At 47.2% G+C, this 20126-nt stretch overlaps 1 protein-coding gene across 3 annotated transcripts in view; it reads right to left on the bottom strand.

The window, feature by feature from the left end:
- Nucleotides 1-20126, bottom strand: part of rbm20 (RNA binding motif protein 20) — a 288851-nt gene that overhangs the window by 64083 nt on the left and 204642 nt on the right. For all 3 annotated transcript variants that reach the window (XM_085994352.1, XM_085994351.1, XM_085994353.1), the window contains exon 2: nucleotides 2293-3538. In XM_085994352.1, coding sequence (XP_085850478.1) covers nucleotides 2293-3538 — 1246 coding nt within the window. The remainder of the gene's footprint in view (nucleotides 1-2292; nucleotides 3539-20126) is intronic.

The following is a 20126-nucleotide window of genomic DNA, read 5'->3' as shown; positions in this document are numbered from 1 at the left end:
TAAAAATACGGTTCATTTGCTTTAACCATCATGTTGTAAAATCGTTGGGAACAGTCACTCAGCAGATTGATAGATTGGTAGCTGATAGATGCGTGCGTGTTTGTTGGTGGGGCGGGGGCCAATGGCACAATAATGATCGATGGACTCGCAGTGAAGCGAGCTTGATGGGCTCAATAGCCTTTACTCTTTCCAGATTTATTCTGTTCTCATGTTAGCCATTTTGTTTCTTTTGCTCTGTATATATAACAGATCTAAAAGAAAAAGAGAGACTTGCATTTATATAGCGCCTTTCACGACCATCAGACGTCCCAAAGCGTTTTACAGCCAATGAAGTACTTTTTGAAGTGTAGTCGCTGTTGTACTGTGGGAAACCCGGCAGCCAATATGTGCACAGCAAACTCCCACAAACAGCAATGTGATAATGACTGGATCATCTGTTTTTTAGTGATGTTCATTGAGGGATAAATATTGGCCAGGACACCGAGGATAACGCCCCTGCTCTTCTTCGAAATAGTGCCTTGGGATCTTTTGCATCACACCTGAGAGAGCAGACGGGGCCTCGGTTTAACGTCTCATCCGAAAGACGGCACCTTGGACAGTGCAGCACTCCCTCAGCACTGCACATAGATTGTCAGCCTAGAATTTCTTTTGTGCTCAAGTCAGTGGAGTGGGACATGAACCCATAAACCTTCTAACTCAGAAGTGAGGGTGCTACCAACTGAGCCATGGCTGACACATCAGGATTGCCAGAGGCACTCACTATTCTAACATTGATCAACAAACATTTTGACAACATAAAACTAGTCAACAAAACATCAATGACATGAAACCGGACTTCTTTGATTATTTATATTTATCATATGAATTCAATCTAGTCGCTCAAGAAAACAATGTTAGTAGGAGCAGTGAGGTAATAATGTCATTATTTTCATGACCAATTTTTCTGAACCTGATGAATATTACAATATGTTTTATGTTGGAACACGAGACCAAGGCATAAATAAATTTGGAAGTACAATCAAGTATTTTAAGACGTAATAACTTTTGGGATCCCGAAAAAAGCCTGACTAACTCAATCCTACCTTTCCACTTTTTAACCCTATTCCCCCTTTCTCTGTCCAGAAACACATACAGATTTTCTTCAGTGATTTACTTCAATGACCTTCTCTGCTAAGTTGCTTCACAAACATATTACTCTTACTGTAAACAGGTTCCCTCTGACTTCTGTTCTTATTCCTAACTCTGCAGTTTTTAACTTGTGGTCCCAGGTATTTGAATACTAGCGATTGCCTTGATTCACTTTGCCAATTTCTTTCCTAATCCTATTCCAACATAAAATATCCATTATAAGCAATTAGTAGGTTCAAGTGTAAATCCATTACGGTTTTATTAAACAGTTAAAGAACTTTCTCCACAAATGTTTCTCACTCCCTCAGAAACTCTCGTTCATTATGTAGAAATAGCTATCCCTCTAGGTGCAATGGGAACTTGACCTGAGTGACAGCCATGGTGGCTCAGTGGATAGCACACTCAGCTCTTGAATCAGAAGGTTGTGGGTTCAAGTTCCCACTCTCAGAGACTTGAGCATATAAATCTAGGCTGACACTCCAATGCAGTGCTGAGGGACAGTTGCACTGTCAGAGGTGCTGTCTTTTGGATGGGATGTTAAACCGAGGCCTGTTTGCTCTCTCAGGTGGATGTAAAAGATCCCATGGCACGCTTTTGAAGAAAAGCAGGGGAGTTATCCCCAGTGTCCTAGCTAATATTTATCGCTCACTCAACATAACAAAAAAAAACAGATTATCTGGTCATTATCACATTGCTGTTTGTGGGAGCTTGCTGTGTGCAAATTGGCTGCCGCGTTTCCCACATTACGACAGTGACTACACTCCAAAAGTACTTCATTGGCTGTAAGGCGCTTTGAGACGTCCGGTGGTCGTGAAAGGCGCTATAGAAATGTAAGTCTTTCTGTCTTTTATTCTGGATTATGCTTGAGAACCTTGGGGGATCAGAGAGTATTAATGCAGAATTTTGCCTCAGTAGATTAAATAGCTCGGTTACAATCCACGATAGGGTAAATTGTACATGTTTGTAAGTGGACCCTCTTCAAAAGTAAAATGCACCTGAGTGCTATAAATTCTATATAGGTTAGTTCAGGATGCTAAGGAGATACCCATGGGAATGAAATGCACTGTAATTAAAACTACACGTTTCATGCACCACCCATTAATTGTTCAGGACCACCTCCACCATGTGTAACAACATTTGCTACGGTCATGCTATATTACCCACCTTTAGGTTAAAGATTTTCTTGTCACATATTGAGCAAATGTGTGGCAGCTGTGATGGTACTAAGCCGTGGAAGTCGTTAAGTTCGTGAGGCTGGATTTGTCTCTCTGGTAGGTGAGGATGAAAGGCACCGTGTAGCTGCTGGTCACTTTGATTGAACTGGGGGCCTGTGAAGTTCTGGTTATTGTTGTTGAACCTGTTGAAATGAGGTGGGCACCCAATGTTGAGCTTTCCTTCGGGTGTTGGCTCCTCGGGATTATAGAGCTCATTTCTCATCTGCAACTGCTGACCTTTTGATGACCACATATTATGAGACTGGGCTGCAAATTCAGGCCTGTTGGGCTGCAAGAACGGTGAGGAATTTTGCCACTGATCACATGCCCAAGTTCCCTGATTCTGTGAATTTCCAGTTGGGTTGGCTTGATGAAAGCCCTCGGGTTTCTGTGGGAAGCCGCTAACATTAATTTCTCCTGAATAACCCGGTGCCTGCATTCTACACATCTGTTGTCCTTGAGAATTCTGGAAATCTCGCTGCAAACCAGCATGTGGCTGGTTCAAAATATGCTGTCCTTTGACCAGATTCCCTGAGGCAAGATTAGCATTCAGTACATTGGGCATATCACTGAAACCAAACTGATGAAATCCCTGGGTGCAGAGCACCTCGTCGTGCATGTACGTCTGGTTGTTGGGGACATTGGTCTTATTGGGAAAGTCTCCAGGATATTCTGAAAAGCCACCAGGCGGATGCGATGGGACAGGTTTGTTCAGATTCATAACTGCTGCGGATGGCTGCGATATTATACCAGCAAAAGGATTCAGCCTGATTGGGCCTGGGTTTTGAGGCTGTAAGTTGCCACCTTGGCTCATGCCTCCTGCCACCAAAGGAGGCAATCCCGGAGTTTGAGAAGGATAAGGTAGTCCGCCGGGTGGCATACCCGGGCCTGGCATACTAGGCCCGAGCTGCGCTCCTACTGCTTGTCCGTGAGTAGCATTGATCAGCACGGGAGCCCGTAAAGAGTTAAACAGAGGCTGGGACATGGCGACTTTGGTGAGAACCTGACTCAGGACGGTTGCAGCTGCTGTGTTACTGTTCACAGCTGACTGTGCAAATTTCAACCGCTGCAGGGTGAGCTGAGCTTGGAGCTGAGCGAGCTGGACACTGGCAGCAGATGGCAGGGGAGGGTTTGGAGTTACTCCGCTCAATTGGGCGCTGATAGAAAAAGGATTCTTATCCAAGGTCTTGGCAGCACTGCAATCAAAAGGCAATCCAATTAGCAACACAAAAAAAAAGACAACTCAGTCTAGATTAGAGCAGCAAGCATTTCTGGCCAAGCTAGCTTGAGTCCCCGAGAGTCGTTACCACATGGAATCTAGGACTACAAAGTGTCACATAAATCAAAGACCTTGTGAAATTCGTCCCTTTAAAGAAAAGCACTGTCAAACCAGTTTATTACAGAGAGTGAGGCTTCCAGACATATGGGAAGCTCATTCAGGCACCAGCGGGTTCAGCCAGTTTGTAATGTTCTACATCAAACTAACAATTTAATATATGAGATACATCTGACGTAAATCTCTTTTGCCTTTACCAAACACCTTGGATTGACCTTGACAATGAAGGTCAATGAAACTTGTTTTCGGTGACCACTGACAGAATGGTCCTCAGCGATCTTGAGAGACAGTTGGGCCCAGAATTTCAAAGAGTTTTGACTCTGCAATGGCTTAATGAAATTTCTCAGCAAGCAGACCTTAAGGAGTTAAAAAAAAAAAATTCTCTCAGTCATTTTTGAATTTGGAGCTGCCGGGCCATAAAGAGAGGCTGTAGTTACATAGAATTACGTAGAATTTACAGCACAGAAACAGGCCATTCGGCCCAACAGGTCCATGCCGATGTTTACGCTCCACACGAGCTTCCTCTCACCCCTCTTCATCTCACCCTATCAGCAAAACCTTCTATTCCCTTCTCCCTCATGTGTTTATCGAGCTTCCCCTTAAATGCATCAACTATTCCCTGTGGTAGCAAGTTCCACGTTCTAACGACTCTCTGGGTAAAGAAGTTTCTCCTGAATTCCCTATTGGATTTATTAGTGACTATCTTATATTTATGGCCCCTAGTTCTGATCTCCTCTGCAAGTGGAAACATTTTCTCTACATCTACCTCATCGAACCCTTTCATAATCTTAAAGACCTCTATCGGGTCACCCCTCAGCCTTCTCTCTTCTAGAGAAAAGAGCCCCAGCCTGTTCAATCTTTTCTGATGGGTATAACCTCTCAGTTTTGGTATCATCCTTATAAATCTCTTTTGCACCTGCTCCAATGCCTCGATATTCTTTTTGTAATATGGAGACTAGAACTGTACACAATACTCTAAGGGTTGGATTTTACCTGCCAAAACGAGTTGGGGGGCGGGACTGCTACCTTCCGGGTTCTAGTCCCGCCCCCTGCGACGTCCGACGCACAGACGCTATTTTTCCCTGATTGGCCTTGTTAAGCCCGCCCTGCGGGCTTGCCGGCCAATTAAGGGAAAGCCGGTGTCAGATGACGTCAGTTGATGACGCTTCATCTGACGATTTTCTTAAAGGGACATGTGCCATTTATTTTTGACAGATGATTTGTCAGTGTTTGACAGCATTGAGGTGCTGTCAGTGTTTGACAGCATTGAGGTGCTGTCAAACACTGACAATCACTGTACAAAGGTGAGCCCTTGCACCCAGGCTTTCCAATGATCTCACCTTAGGATAAAACAGATGACAGCTGCAGGTGAGGTTACAGAAGCGATCTGTCACTTCTCCCAATGAGGTGAGGCCACACATACACTTCAAAGCTTGTCACCTACAGAAAAATCTAAACGCATTAAAAATGACTTTCCCAACATCTCCTTACCTCTGATACTCACCATTGAACCATTGGATCCTTCACACCACTTCAGCAGCTGTCATCTATACACAAACATTACAACAGACCCACAGCAAGCCTCACTTACCCTGGCGGGGTTCCCCAACATCGGGAAGCCCGCAGCAGAAGTCTCAAAATGGGAAAAGGCCTCTTAACTGCCTGTTAACTACCTATTAACAGGAAGTTAAGTGGCTATAATCCTCTTCCTGTCGCTAGGAGTCGGGGCCCTGTGCAAATCGGGGCCCCGACTCCCGGGAAGATTGTTTGGAGGCGGGTTGGGAGCGGGTTCGGGTTCGGGACCTGCTCCCATTCTTTTTGATTTTGCCAGCAGTCCCGCCTCCACACCCACCTCCTCAGGGCTGGTAAAATCCAGCCCTAAGTGTGGTCTAACCTAGGTTCTATACAAGTATAACAAAACATCTCTGCTTTTCAATTGAATTCCTTTAGAAATGAACCCCGGTGCTTTGTTTGCATTTTTAAGGTCTTGTTAACTTGCATTACTACTTTTAATGATTAGTTAATCTGTACCCCTAGATCCCATTGCTCCTCTACCCCATTCAGACGCTTATTTTCCAAGGCATATGTGGGCTCCTTACTCCTCCTACCAAAATGCAGCACCTCACACTTATCTATATTGAAATTAATTTGCCATTTATATGTCCATTCTGCAAGTTTATTAAAGTCTTCTTGTATTTTTATTAATGTATTCCTTCATGGGATGTGGGTATCGTTGGCAAGACAAGCATTTATTGCCCATCCCTAATTTCCCTTGAGAAGCAGGTTGTGAACTGCCTTCTTGAATCACTGCAGTCCGTGTGGTGAAGGCACTCCCACAGTGCTGTTAGGGAGGGAGTTCCAGGATTTTCACCCAGTGACGATGAAGGAACGGCGATATATTTCCAAGTCAGGATGGTGTGTGACTTGGAGGGGAACTTGGAGATGGTGGTGTTCCCATGCACTTGCTGCCCTTGTCCTTCTAGGTGGTAGAGGTCGCGGATTTGGGAGGTGCTGCCGAAGAAACCTTGGCGAGTTGCTGCAGTGCATCTTGTAGATGGCACACACTGCAGTCACGGTACGCCGGTGATGGAGGGAGTGAATGTATAAGGTGGTGGATGGGGTGCCAATCAAGCGAGCTGCTTTGTCCTGGATGGTGTCGAGCTTCTTGAGTGTTGTTGGAGCTGCACTCATCCAGGCAAGTGGAGAGTATTCCAGCACACTCCTGAATTGTGCCTTGTAGATGGTGGAAAGGCTTTGGAAAGTCAAGAGGTGAGACACTCGCTGCAGAATACCCACCCTCAGACCTGCTCTTGTTGCCACAGTATTTATGTGGCTGGTCCAATTAAGTTTCTGGTCACTAGTGACCCCCAAGATGTTGATGGTGGAGGATTCGAAGATGGTAATGCCATTGAATGTCAAGGGGAGGTGGTTAGAATCTCTCTTGTTGGGGATAGTCATTGGCTGGCACTTGTGTGGCACGAATATTACTTGCCACTTATCAGCCCAAACCTGGATGTTGTCCAGGTCTTGCTGCATGCGGGCATGGACTGCTTCATTATCTGAGGAGTTGCGAATGGCACTGAGCACTGTGCAGTCATCAGCGAACATCCCGACCTCTGATTTTATGATCAAAAAAGGTCATTGATGAAGCAGCTGAAGATGGTTGGGCCTAGGAGTCTGCCCTGAGGTATCAGATGACTACGTGGGGTTTCTGCTGGTGATCCCCTACCGAAAGATATGGCACTGAAGGGCATTGCTCCCCTTTGTAAGAGGGCCAATTTAAACAAAATGCTTTTGGGCAGGATCGTGGAGGGGGCTTTAATGGGATGGAGGGAACTTTTGCCTCCCCAAAGCCTCATCAGTAACTCACTGCTAATGCTCTACTTGGCAAAATATTGACATTTCCTGGTCCTGGTCGATTCTCCTTTCCCTCCGTTGCACTCTCGGCCAATTTCCACCAGTGTGCAGGCAGGAATTCCCCCAGCCATTTTCTATGATGAGCCCAGGCCCCGAAAGAATTTGAGACAAATGACAATTAAGAATGATTGCATACATATAGCAATTTTCAGAGATTTAGTACAAAGCATTAGATGGCTATTCATTTCAATAACAATGTCATCTGCATAATGCCAATTCTATTCTTTTCTATTTCTGTTCTTGACTGGATTAACTCAATGCCATTTGTCTGTTACATAACTGAGGGATTATAATGCCATGCAAATGCCAACTCAAGGAGGCAAATGTCACATTATCGCGAACGAGTCTTCTCACTGAGGGCAGAGACAGGGGCAGGCAGGTCAAAAACATTCAGCTGTCATCAAAATGCATAGAAAATCTATCTAATTCACCAAACAATTTTCTAATCCATCATAAGCGGCGGTCCTGTCCTCATATTCCTCTCCCTTAGCCAGCAAGGCAGGACTGTTACATCTCTAACTTTTTCCAGTTCTGACGAAAGGTCATCGACCTGAAACGTAAACTCTGTTTCTCTCTCACCACAAATGCTGCCTGACTGGCTGAGTGTTTCCAGCATTTTCAGTTTTTAATTTCAGTAAGACCTGGGCTACAGCCCAATAGGAGGCAGGGGGGGTTAGTAGGTGGAAGGTATGCCTCCCTGCTGAGCTTCCATTCTAACACCGCGCACAAACACATCCAGAGGTAGAACATTCTGCTGTCACAAAGCTCCCCAGTGAGTGGTCTCAAAGACTGTTAGCTGTCAAGTTTCCATGAGGTTCACGGCCAAAAATAATGAACTGCCACTCAGTGCTGTGCTCATCATAGATAATGGCTGGGGGAATTTCCGCCTGCACATGCGATCCAGCCAGCATTTTCCTTGTTGGGGGGGTGGGGGCGGGAGGTGGTGAGGGGCTCAATTATTATGCAAAGCGGGTTTGGAGTGGGGGTCTCCTCTGCCGGAAGGGAGGGAAATTGGGACTAGTTATAGCAGTTAAAAAGCTGCTGAAGCTGAAATGGCCTGAAGTATAGCGGGTGGTTCAGAAGTCATGGGGGTGGTGGGGGGTGCGGGGGTGGGTGGAATAGAGAGAGAGAACCAGAGCTATCCCTCAAGACAAATTTGCAATGGGAGAAGGAGGAGCACCATCCCAAAGGTCTGCTATGACCAAGGCCCCAAAGTTTTCAGAAAATGCGTTGGAGGTGATGCTGGCAGAGATAAGGCCAAGAAGGTTGTTTAGCTCCCAGGGAACGATGCCAGCAGGTAAAGGGCTGGTTGGGCCGAATGGCCTGTTTCTGCATTGCAACTTCTATGTATTTCAAAGTAGCCTCCATGCTTGGAAAGCCCAATCCCTTAGTAATGGGGACGTTATGGAAGATGCAGCACAATTCTGGAAACTCTTGCTGGACTCCACTGAAAGGCTCACCCTGACCTGTCTTAGTAATGGAAACGGGACTTGAGAATGCCAATGGTCTGTTCTTCTATGATCCTGATAGGACCCAAGCCTTTATTGTACATGTTTTCAGTCTCTAGTCTCTGATGCCAAAAAGGAGTCGTCAACCAAGGCTAAAGCAGGTACCCTGGTCTTTTATCAGCCACCTAATCTCGTTGCTGTAGCTGAGCAGAGCAGGTTTCATGCATTGTCTGAAAATCTCTTAGGCAGTCCCTCGGAACCAAGGATGGCTTGCTTCCATGCTAAAAATGAGTTCTCAGGTGACTGATGAGTCCAATGCGGGACCCACAGTCCCTGTCACAGGTGGGACAGATGGTGGTTGAAGGGGCAGGTGGGTGTGGGGTGCTTGGGTTGACGTGCGCTCCTTCCGCTGTTTGCGCTTGGCTTCCACTTGCTCCCGGCGAAGAGACTCGAGGTGTTCGGCGCCTTCCCGGATGCTTCTCCTCCACTTTGTACGGTCTTGGGCCAGGGATTCCCAGGTGTCGGAGGGGATGTTGCACTTTTTCAAGGAGGCTTTGAGGGTGTCCTTGATGCGTTTCCTCTGCCCACCTGGGGCTCTCCTGTCGTGTCGGAGCTCTGAGTAGAGCACTTGTTTTGGGAGTCTCGTATCGGGCATGCAGACGATGTGACCCGTCCATCGGAGCTGATTGAGCATGGTCAAAGCTTCGATGCTGGGGATGTTGGCCTGAGCGAGAACACTGACGTTGGTGCGCCTATCCTGCCAATGGATTTGCAGGATCATGCGGAGGCAGCATTGGTGGTACCTCTCCGGTGCTTTGAGGTGCCTGCTGAACATGGTCCATGTCTCTGAAGCATACAGGAGGGCGGGAATCACTACTGCTCTGTAGACCATGAGCTGGGTTTGAGGTCCTGGTCTTCAAGCATTCTCTTCGTCAGGCAACCAAAGGCTGCACTGGCACACTGAAGGCGGTGTTGGACATCATCATCGATGTCTGCCCTTGTTGACAGTAGGATGTTCCCTGCATTTCTCTTGTATTTGACGCGCAGTGAAGATCATGTCCATTGTGCCCCTTAGTGGGCGGAATCCACATTGCGACTCTGGGAGGAACTCTTCAGCCACTGGGAGGAGGCGATTGAGGAGGATTCTTGTGATGACTTTCCCTGTGGCAGACAGCAGGGAAACTCCTCTGTAATTACCACAATCGGACTTGTCATCTTTCTTGAAGATGGTCACGATTACGATGTCTCTGAGATCCCCTGGCATGCTCTCCTCCTTCCAAATAAGAGAAATGAGTTCATGTATTCGCGCCAATAGTGCTTCTCCGCCATGCTTTAATGCCTCGGCAGGGATTCCATCTGCTCCTGAGGCCTTGTTGTTCTTCAGTTGTTGGATGGCCTTTTCAACCTCATGCCAGGCTGGGGTTGTGCTGAGGTGGTGGCGGGTAGCGTGCTGCGGGATGGAGTTGAGGACACTCGTGTCGAAGACAGAGTCTCGGTTAAGGAGATCTTCGAAGTGCTCCTTCCAGCGGGCACTGACTGCTTCTCTGTCCTTGATGAGTACCTCTCCGTTCTTGTCCCACAGTGGGGTAGGACCTTGGGTGCTTGGATGTCTGAGAATAGGTGAATCAAGGCAACTCCCCCGGATAGCACGCATTGACATGCAAAATGAGGTGGTTAGTATCATTCACTATCTGGATATTCAGGGAATTAAATCCCTTCCTGTTTATAAAGCTGATGGGACTTTCAGACAGGGCCGTTAGACCCACATGGGTGGCATCAGTGGCATCCTGCACTAGTGGGAATCCAACCTCTGTGAAGAAGTTGGTGGCTTTCTCTCGCACTCTCTATTTTGCTGGGTTCATGTGGAATTGAAAAAACTCACAGGCGTGCCTGCATACAGCATCCGTGACCTGTTTAATGCAGCGATGAAGTGCTGACTGGTTGTTGTGACTAATGCCACCAGAGCTGCCTGGAAGCATTGGAATGCAAAGACGACAAATGCTGTTGTCACCTTCACAGCCACAGAAACTGCTGCGCTGCTGGTGGGAAGTGGTTGCGTATCTCTGTTCCAGTCTCCAGGGGCAACCTTCTCAGATACTGCCTTGAGGAAAGATCCAGCTTGGACCTCCATGTTGTATAAATGCAATGGCATGGATACCTACGGGCCAGGCGGTGCCTGCATGCATTCTCCTGACTTCCATCTTTTCTTCCTTCATCTATTTATCATCCTCCTCCTCAAAAAGGACAGGGACAATGGAATTTCCAGAGGGAAATCCATTACTTTACTATGAACAGTGCCCTTTAAATTCACAGCATATTTCATAGAGTATCTTTAATTGCTCAGACGCTGCAGCTTCTAAGTATTGGAAGCGACACCCAGCCAAGACAATGTTGTAGAATCAGACTGCTGTGTGACCTTTCACCTTCAGGTAGTGGCTTGCAATGGCGGTAAGTGGGCAGGGACAAAGTGAAGTGTTGGGGGGAGGTGAGACGGCCAAGGCCCCTCCTTCCTTTTGTTTTATTCATTCCTGGGATGTGGACATCACTGGCAAGGCCAGCATTTATTGCCCATCCCTAATTGCCCTTGAGAAGGTGGTGGTGAGCCGCCTTCTTGAACCGCTGCAGCCCATGTGGTGAAGGTGCTCCCACAGTGCTGTTAGGGAGGGAGTTCCATGATTTTGACCCAGCGACGATAAAGGAACGGCGATATATTTCTAAGTCAGGATTGTGTGTGACTTGGAGGGGAACTTGGAGCTGGTGGTGTTCCAATGCGCCTGCTGCCCTTGTCCTTCTAGGTGGTAGAGGTCACGGGTCTGGGAGGTGCTGCCGAAGAAGCCTTGGCGAGTTGCTGCAGTGCATCCTGTAGATGGTACACACTGCAGCCACGGTGCGCCGGTGGTGGAGGGAGTGAATGTTTAAGGTGGTGGATGGGGTGCCAATCAAGCGGGCTGCTTTGTCATAGAGTCATACAGCACAGAACGAGGCCCTTCGGCCCATCGTGTCTGCGCCGACTATCAAGCCCTATCTATTCTAATCCCATTTTCCAGCACTTGGTCCGTAGCCTTGTATGCTATGGCGTTTCAAGTGCACACCTAAATGCTTCTTGAATGTTGTGAGGGTTCCTGCCTCTACCACCCTTTCAGGCAGTGAGTTCCAGATTCCAACCACGTTCCAAAATGTTTTTCCTCAAATCCCCTCTAAACCTCCTGCCCCTTACCTTGAAACTATGCCCCCTGGTTATTGACCCCTCTACTAAGGTGAAAAGTTCCTATCTACCCTATCTATGCCCCTCATAATTTTGTACACCTCAATCAGGTCCCCCCTCAGCCTTCTCTGCTCTAAGGAAAACAACCCCAGCCTGTCCAGTCTCTCTTCATAGCTGAAATGCTCCAGCCCAGGTAACATCCTGGTGAATCTCCTCTGCACCCTCTCTAATGCAATCACATCCTTCCTATAGTGTGGTGACCAGAACTGCACACAGTATTCCAGCTGTAGCCTAACTAGCGTTTTGTACAGCTCCATCATAACCTTCCTGCTCTTATATTCTATGCCTCAGCTAATGAAGGCAAGTATCCCATATGCCTTTTTAACCACCTTATCTACCTGTCCTGCTGCCTTCAGGGGTCTATGTACATGCACACCAAGGTTCCTCTGGTCCTCTGTCCTTCCTAGGGTGCTACCATTCATTGTGTATACCCTTGCCTTGTTAGTCCTCCCAAAATGCATCACCTCACACTTTTCAGGGTTAAATTCCATTTGCCACTGTTCTGCTCATCTGACCAACCCGTCTATATCGTCCTGTAGCCTGAGGCTTCCCTCCTTGCTATTTACCACTCCACCAATTTTCGTGTCATCTGCGAACTTACTTATCATACCTCCTACATTCATATCTAAATCATTAATGTACACTACAAACAGCAAAGGACCCAGCACTGATCCCTGTGGTACACCACTGGACACAGGCTTCCAGTCACAAAAACAACCTTTGACCATCACCCTCTGCCTCCTGCCACTAAGACAATTTTGGATCCAAAGTGCCAAATTGCCCTGGATCCCATGAACTCTTACCTTCTTGACCAGTCTCCCATGCGGGACTTTGTCAAAAGCCTTACTGAAGTCCATGTAGACTACATCAACTGCCCTACCCTCATCCACACACCTAGTCACCCCCTCGCAAAATTCAATCAAATTGGTTAGACATGATCTCCCCCTGACAAAGCCATGCTGACTATCCTTGATTAATCCTTGCCTCTCCAAGTGGAGACTAATTCTGTCCCTCAGAATTTTTTCCAATAATTTCCCTACCACTGATGTTAGGCTCACTGGCCTGTAATTCCCCGGTTTATCCCTACAGGTAGACTACCCTTTATCCGAACTTCCGAAAACCGAAACCCTCTAAAAACCGAAGGTTTTTTCGTTCAGCGTAAGTCGTGCGCACGACCCCGACCCCCACGTACCCCCCGCCGACCCCCCACCCTTTCGGATAAGGGATAGTGTATCCTTTATCCGCACTTCCGAAAACCGAAATCCTCTGAAAACCGAAAGGTTTCGTTCAGTGTAAGTCGTGCGCATGACCCTGACCCCCGCCGACCCCCACCCCGACCCCCCGCCGACCCCGACCCCCGCCGACCCCCTGCCGACCCCGACCCCCGCCGACCCCCCGCCGACCCCGACCCCCGCCGACCCCCCCGCCGACCCCCACCCCCGACAAATTTCCCAGTCTTATAAAATACCTTCCGAAATCCGAAATTTTCCGAAAACCGAAACACGGCTGGTCCCGAGGTTTTCGGATAAAGGATAGTCTACCTGTACTACCCTTCTTGAATAATGGTACTACGTTAACTGTCCTCCAGTCCTCTGGCACCTCCCCTGTGGCCAGAGAGGTTCTGAAAATTTGTGTCAGAGCCCCTGCAATCTCTTCCCTTGCCTCACACAGCAGCCTGGGATACATCTCGTCTGGGCCTGGGGATTTATCCACTTTTAAGCCCTCTAAAACCGCTAGTATCTCCTCCCTCTCAATACTCATTTGTTCAAGTATATCACGATCCCCCTGCCTGATTGCTATGCCTACATCGTCCTTCTCCATAGTGAACACAGATGCAAAATATTAATTTAAAACCTCACCTACATCTTCCGGCTCTACACACAGATTGCCACTTTGGTCCCTAATGGGCCCTACTCTTTCCCTAGTTATCCTCTTGCCCTTAATATACTTACAAAACACCTCGGGATTTTCCTTTATTTTGCCCGCCAGTGTTTTTTCATGCCCCCTCTTCGCTTTCCTAATTTCTTTTTTAAGTACCCCCCTGCACTTTCTATACTCCTCTAGGGCTTCCCCTGTTTTTAGTCCTTTGTATCTGCCAAAAGCCTCCCTTTTTTTCCTAATCCATTCTCGTATATCCCTTGACATCCAGGGTTCCTTGGGCTTGTTGGTCCCACCCTTGACCTTTACGGGAACATGTTGGCGCTGTACTCTCTCTATTTCCTTTCTGAATGGCTCCCACTGCTCTGATGCGGATTTTCTTACAAGTAGCTAATCCCAGTCCACTTTGGCCAGATCCTGCCTTATCATATTAAAATCAGCCTTCACCCAATTTAGAACCTTTATTTCCGGTCCATCTTTGTCCTTTTCCATGACTACCTTAAATCTCACCGAATTATGGTCACTGTCACCAAAATGCTCTCCTACTGACACTTCTACCACTTGCCCGGCTACATTCCCTAGAATTAGGTCCAGTACCGCCCTCTCTCTTGTAGGACTTTCTACATGCTGGCTCAAAAAGCTCTCCTGGATGCACTTTAAGAATTCCACACCCTCTAAGCCTTTCACACTCTGACTATCCCAGTTAATATTGAGGAAGTTGAAATCCCCTACTATTATTACCCTATTATTTCTACACTTCTCTGAGATTTGCCTACATATCTGTTCCTGTATCTCCCCCTGACTGTTTGGGGGCCTATTGTACACTCCCAGCAAAGTGCTTACCCCCTTTTTGTTTTTAAGTTCTACCATATGGCCTCATTAGAGGAACCTGCTAAGATATCATCCCTCTTTACTGCAGTAGTTGACTCCTTGGATTAATATTGCGACACCCCCTCCTCTTTTACACCCCCCTCTGTCTCGCCTGAAGATTCTATACCCCGGAATATTGAGCTGCCAGTCCTGCCCCTCCCTCCACCATGTCTCTGTGATAGCAACAATATCATACTCCCATGTGTTCATCAACACCTTCAATTCATCTGCCTTACTCGTAAGACTCCTTGCATTAAAATAAATGCCATCCAGCCTTGCCATACTCCCTTGTGCCATTACATATTTGCTCTGCCTTCCAGACTGACTTGTTTTTTTCCTCTATACTTGGCTGTGCATCACCCCCTACTATAGCTCCACCCCGTATCCCATTCCTCTGCCAAGTTAGTTTAAACCCCCCCAACAGCACTAGCAAACCTCCCCGCAAGGATGTTGGTCCCGTGCCAGTTCAGGTGCAACCCGTCCGACTTGTACAGGTCCTACCTTCCCCAGAAGCAGACCCAGTGATCCAGGAAACTAAAGCCCTCCTTCCTGCCCTTGTCCTGGATGCTGTCGCGCTTCTTGAGTGTTGTTGGAGCTGCACTCATCCAGGCAAGTGGAGAGTATTCCATCACACTCCTGACTTGTGCCTGGTAGATGGTGGAAAGGCTTTGGGGAGTGACGAGGTGAGGCACTCGTCGCAGAATACCCAGAATACCCAGCCTCTGACCTGCTCTTATTGCCACAGTATTTATGTGGCTGGTCCAGTTAAGTTTCTGGTCAATGGTGACCTCCAGGATGTTAATGGTGGGGGATTCAGCGATGGTAATGGCGTTGAGTGTCAAGGGGCGGTGGTTAGACTCTCGCTTGTTGGAGATAGTCATTGCCTGGCACTTGTGTGGAGCGAATGTTACCTGCCACTTATCAGCCCAAACTTGAATGTCGTCCAGGTCTTGCTGCATGCGGACATGGACTGCTTCATTATTTGAGGAGTTGCGAATGAAACTGAACACTGTGCAATCATCAGCGAACATCCCCACTTCTGACCCTATGATGGAGGGTGGGTCATTGATGAAGCAGCTGAAGATGGCTGGGCCTAGGACACTGTCCTGAGGAACTCCTGCAGTGATGTCTTGGGGCTGAGATGATTGGCCTCCAACAACCACAACCATCCTCCTATGTGCTAGGAATCCTTCATCAGTATGCGGTGGGGCGGGCAGTTCAAGATCACAGTGGGGTCATGGGCTGCTTCACCGTGATTCATGCCTATGCTTCAGAAGGCTGCTCTTCCCTGCTGAAGCAATAACTGAGTTGTGCCAGCTGCCAAACAGCTGTGGGCACAGCTCATAAAGGAGCCATTATAAGACCCAAGGCCAGTGCCAAATGAGTCCTGTCAACACACTCAGCTCAGTTGCTCTCCTCTGCAGCTACCAAGGCTGCCATTTGGAGATCTTTCTACCACTACTTCGTCCAAGCAATCCTTGCCCCATTTCAGTCTGCACTCAGCCCATCAGTGACAAAAACATCTCATACCCTGAAGGAGCACCAGACTCAGACATTTTGATGAGTCACATGGTTACAAAATGGCTGCCTTGATCATTTCAGCTGCTATAGCAGCACGGGATTAACCCCCTCCCCCCATCCCGCCCCGCCCATCCCAGAGACGAGTTGTTCATAGAGCGCACTAATTATTCCTGGAGTCGACCAAGAACATATGTTGAAGGTGCACTACGTTCGCGATGGTATAACACTGTCGGGTTGAAGAACAGTTCCTGTGCACTTTCAAAGGTTAATCCATCAATGAGGAAAATCCAGCCCAATATCTCCACCATCACCTCTAGAGAGACTGGCCAACATCAGCATGGAGCAGGGGTGAAACCTGGGTCACACATTGTGTGAGGCACTTCATCACCAGCCCAACAGGAAGTTTAATCAATTTTCAACGTTGGAAAGATAATGACCAAATGTTGTTGTGACTGTGAAGCCAGCTTGGTCTTAAGAGGATACAACGACACAACATTGATAATCTAGCACATTTTCAAGTTGACCTCTTGGTACTTTGCAATTGTAGATATTCCTTTTCTTCATAGAATACATGGCAGGTGGCACCGTCAATCACTAGATGGATCACGAAGTGCTAATTCGGCAATGGTGCTATATAGTCACAAGACCTGTCATCACGTAGGTCCATGCCAATATTTTGCAGAGTCCACAGCTGTTGCTACACTAGTGCCACTGGGTATTTGAGCCCACGCTCAATCCCCCCACCCCAGATTTACCCTGATTCAGACAGCACGCAACTCCCAGCAGTGCACTCCTCTTAAGTATATAAACTCAGCGGTGTTGCCTGGTGTGAGAGTAACAAATGCGAATGATAAAACAGGACCAGTGGGTTTCGGGTCCACTGAGACATTTTTCATTGCTTGGGTTTATCTTATAGAGTGATGCCGACAGTCAACACAACCCACATAACATGATGTAAAAGTACTGTTGGCTCCAGTGTTGCTAAACATTTGTATGCTGCAGATTCATTATCAGTACCGCAAACCGTGTTTTTAAGAAAGTATAGCCTTTTATACTTTTGGCATTTGGGGAGTTTTACAAAGGGTCTAGAATATGACTATGGGTGTATTTACTACTGTGGCCTTATATCTGTTTGTCAGTTTTCTGTTTAAACTGTGTGCCATTCATACAGTAGAGCTCACCCCCTTTGGTTGGCGATTGGCTGGGAACCGCTTGTTAACTAATCTTTTGAAATGCCACACTCGTGAAGCTGAAGGTTAGCTTTACACAGGGTTAATCCCGCTGGTTTGCACCGTGCTTAGTTTTGTCTTAATCCTTTTCAAGTGGGCAGTTAGTTGGTTAGCAGAATCTAATTCAAGGCCGTGGAACACTTGAACATGAAAACAGGAAACAGTTAAGCATAAACATGAACTGCTGTATTGAAGGGTAAGAGTGTAGATTTTAGAGTTTAGATGAGGTGTATTTACATGGATTCTTGGTAAAAAAATATATACACAACTCCTACCGTCCTGCAGATTTTAAGACCTGTAAACCTGTGCAGGCAATCTTTTGCTACTTGACTCCAGTATTTGACCTACCACCCCAGTTTTACGGTCATTGTTCAGTGTTCTCAGTCCTCAAAGAGATGGTGTAGGACTGATTCGATCCAGTTCACAAATTTATGATTTGTGGGTTGGGTAAAAATGTATATGATTAGTTATGGTTATGGAAATGTGATGTGAGTACACTGATGTGCCTGTGTATTCACTGCTGGATGTACAAATGGGAGCAATGGGCTCAGTGAGGTTTTAGGAAGGTTTGGATTGCCGCTTATTAGCTTCCTCCTTATGAGCAGCAGCCTCAGCACAATTCCCCTTGACCTTTCTCCTCTGAATCCACTGCCCACCAATCTCCCCTAAATCATAGCCGCCATTAAACTCTCCTTTCCAATCTCACAGCCACCCCCCTCCACCTTGACATCTCCATAGCTTCTCGTCCTAGGCTCTTGATCACTGACAAGGCCCGGAGGCCTGATCAATATTGATCCCTCAACCAACACCTAAAGCAGGTTACCTGGTCATGTATCACATTGTTGTTTGTGGGAGCTTGCTGTGCGCAAATTGGCTGTGAGTTTCCTATAATACAACAGTGACTACGCTTCAAAGGTACTTCAATTGCCTGTAAAGCGCTTTGGGCTGTCCTGAGGTTGGGAAAGGTGCTATATAAATGCAAGTTCTTTCTTTCTTTCCATATTGCATCACCCAAATACAATTACTGTACCTGACCTTAAAACAAGGGACAGGAACAATGCAACATACAGCGCTGGAAGATTATCCAACCGGTCCCAATTCCCAGAACACTGCAGTTTTTCAATAACGGAATCAACATGTGCTTCTCAATGGAAAATAACCCAATGCTCACAGGATAGGTATTTAGTACAAATTTAATTTACTTCTGAGGGAACTTTTAACATCTGGAGCAGGGTGGACTCCCTGCATTGGGACCACTGCTTGTGTGGAGGATAAACACCAACACAGACTGGTTGGGGCGAATGGCCTGTAATTTCTATGTAAATTCTATGTAATTCTATCTCTGTTCATAGTCCAAAGCCCTCCGAATGCATGGCACATGAACAACAGTTGTCTGTGTGAGCGGTGCCACTTCTCCTTTATTTAACCGTTGACATTTACAAAACACATAAGCTTTGAAACTTGACCTTGTGTATGTTCTGTAAGAGCTCACTGAGTTGGCAATGTTGGAGAATGTCAATTGTGCCACATCCATCATAACCATCCATATGAAAGCAATGGCAGCACAAGAGGCCAACGAATGAATTTGCATGCTCCTCTGGTTTTACTGCCTCCTCTTGTTTCCACCGTTCTGAAAAAGCTTGTTCACTAGTGATATAAAGTATAACTTCACACTGGAACTTTAAGAAATATATTGTGCCTGTGGTTCTTTCAGTAATAGATAAACAGACAGAATCATTGTCCAGCAAATTCAAGTTAGAAATATATCTGTCTAGATGGTGTGTCACTGAGTGATACAAACCAGAATGTCTAACATTTTATCCATGGATCATGTAGACTTGGTTGATCTCAGCCAGGACAACAGTTGGTGTCTCAATGTCCCTGGGCTAGGGGAAATAAATTAACCAGAGCTATCACTGTTGATAGCTATCTAGTGACTCGCTGCACTTATATAGATGTTGGATGAGGACAAAAACTGGCTCAGTTAGTTGTGATGCATGAAAATAGCCCACTGACACTCAGGGCCCGATTTTGTGGCTTGTGTGGGAAATGGTCGGATTCCCCCGAATGTGGGGTTCTGACACACAAAAAAATATGTCAGCCAGCTCCACGCAATTTTCCCTCAAGTGGCCAATTAATTCCCAGCATGTGGGAAGCCTTGCTAATTGTCCATTTCTCGTCAGAAAGCCCCACAGTATGATGTCATCATTCGTGGTGCTTTCAAGGTCCACAGCAAGCACTGCATCCTCTGAAGGCTTCCAAACGAACCATACAGGATGGCAGAGGAGCCTGCAGCAGCTGTGGCCAGTGCCAGACCCCGAGCTGCCTCCAAATTTGACGAAGCTTCACTGCAGGCATTATTGGATGGGATTAGGGCCCACAGGGAGGTCCTCTTCCCTAGGTCAGACAGGATGAGGCCTCCCACTGAGACCAAGGCTGCATGGATGCAGGTGTCAGCAGATGTCAACTCGAATGTGCATGTCACCTTGGCATCACATCTTTAACTCCTTCCTTTACTCCCCCACAGTACCATCCAGAGCCCCCGTCCTCACTGTGGAGGAGGAAGAGGCTGTGCAGCCAGACTCCTCAGAGGAAGCTCCAACCTCTGAGGGCGCAGCGCCAGCAGAAGTAAGCGCACCCAGCACCAGCGCAGACACTCACACCTTGGGGGGACCTTCGGGACATAGAGTAGTGTTGTCACCTGATGTTTCACAGCTCACAAGTCAGCCTCAGCAGATTCTGGAGACAGGGACAGCAGTGGAGAGTCCTCATCGGAGGGCGCAGGACTCTGCCAGCTCAGCTCAGCTGCGCTGCATGTCG

The sequence above is a fragment of the Somniosus microcephalus genome, chromosome 8 (assembly GCF_052327205.1).
Source record: "Somniosus microcephalus isolate GS21.2 chromosome 8, FLI_Smic_1.0, whole genome shotgun sequence".
Lineage (NCBI taxonomy): Eukaryota > Metazoa > Chordata > Chondrichthyes > Squaliformes > Somniosidae > Somniosus > Somniosus microcephalus.
The sequence above is the reverse complement of the archived record's forward strand: the minus strand, read 5'-3'. Positions and strand labels throughout refer to the sequence as shown.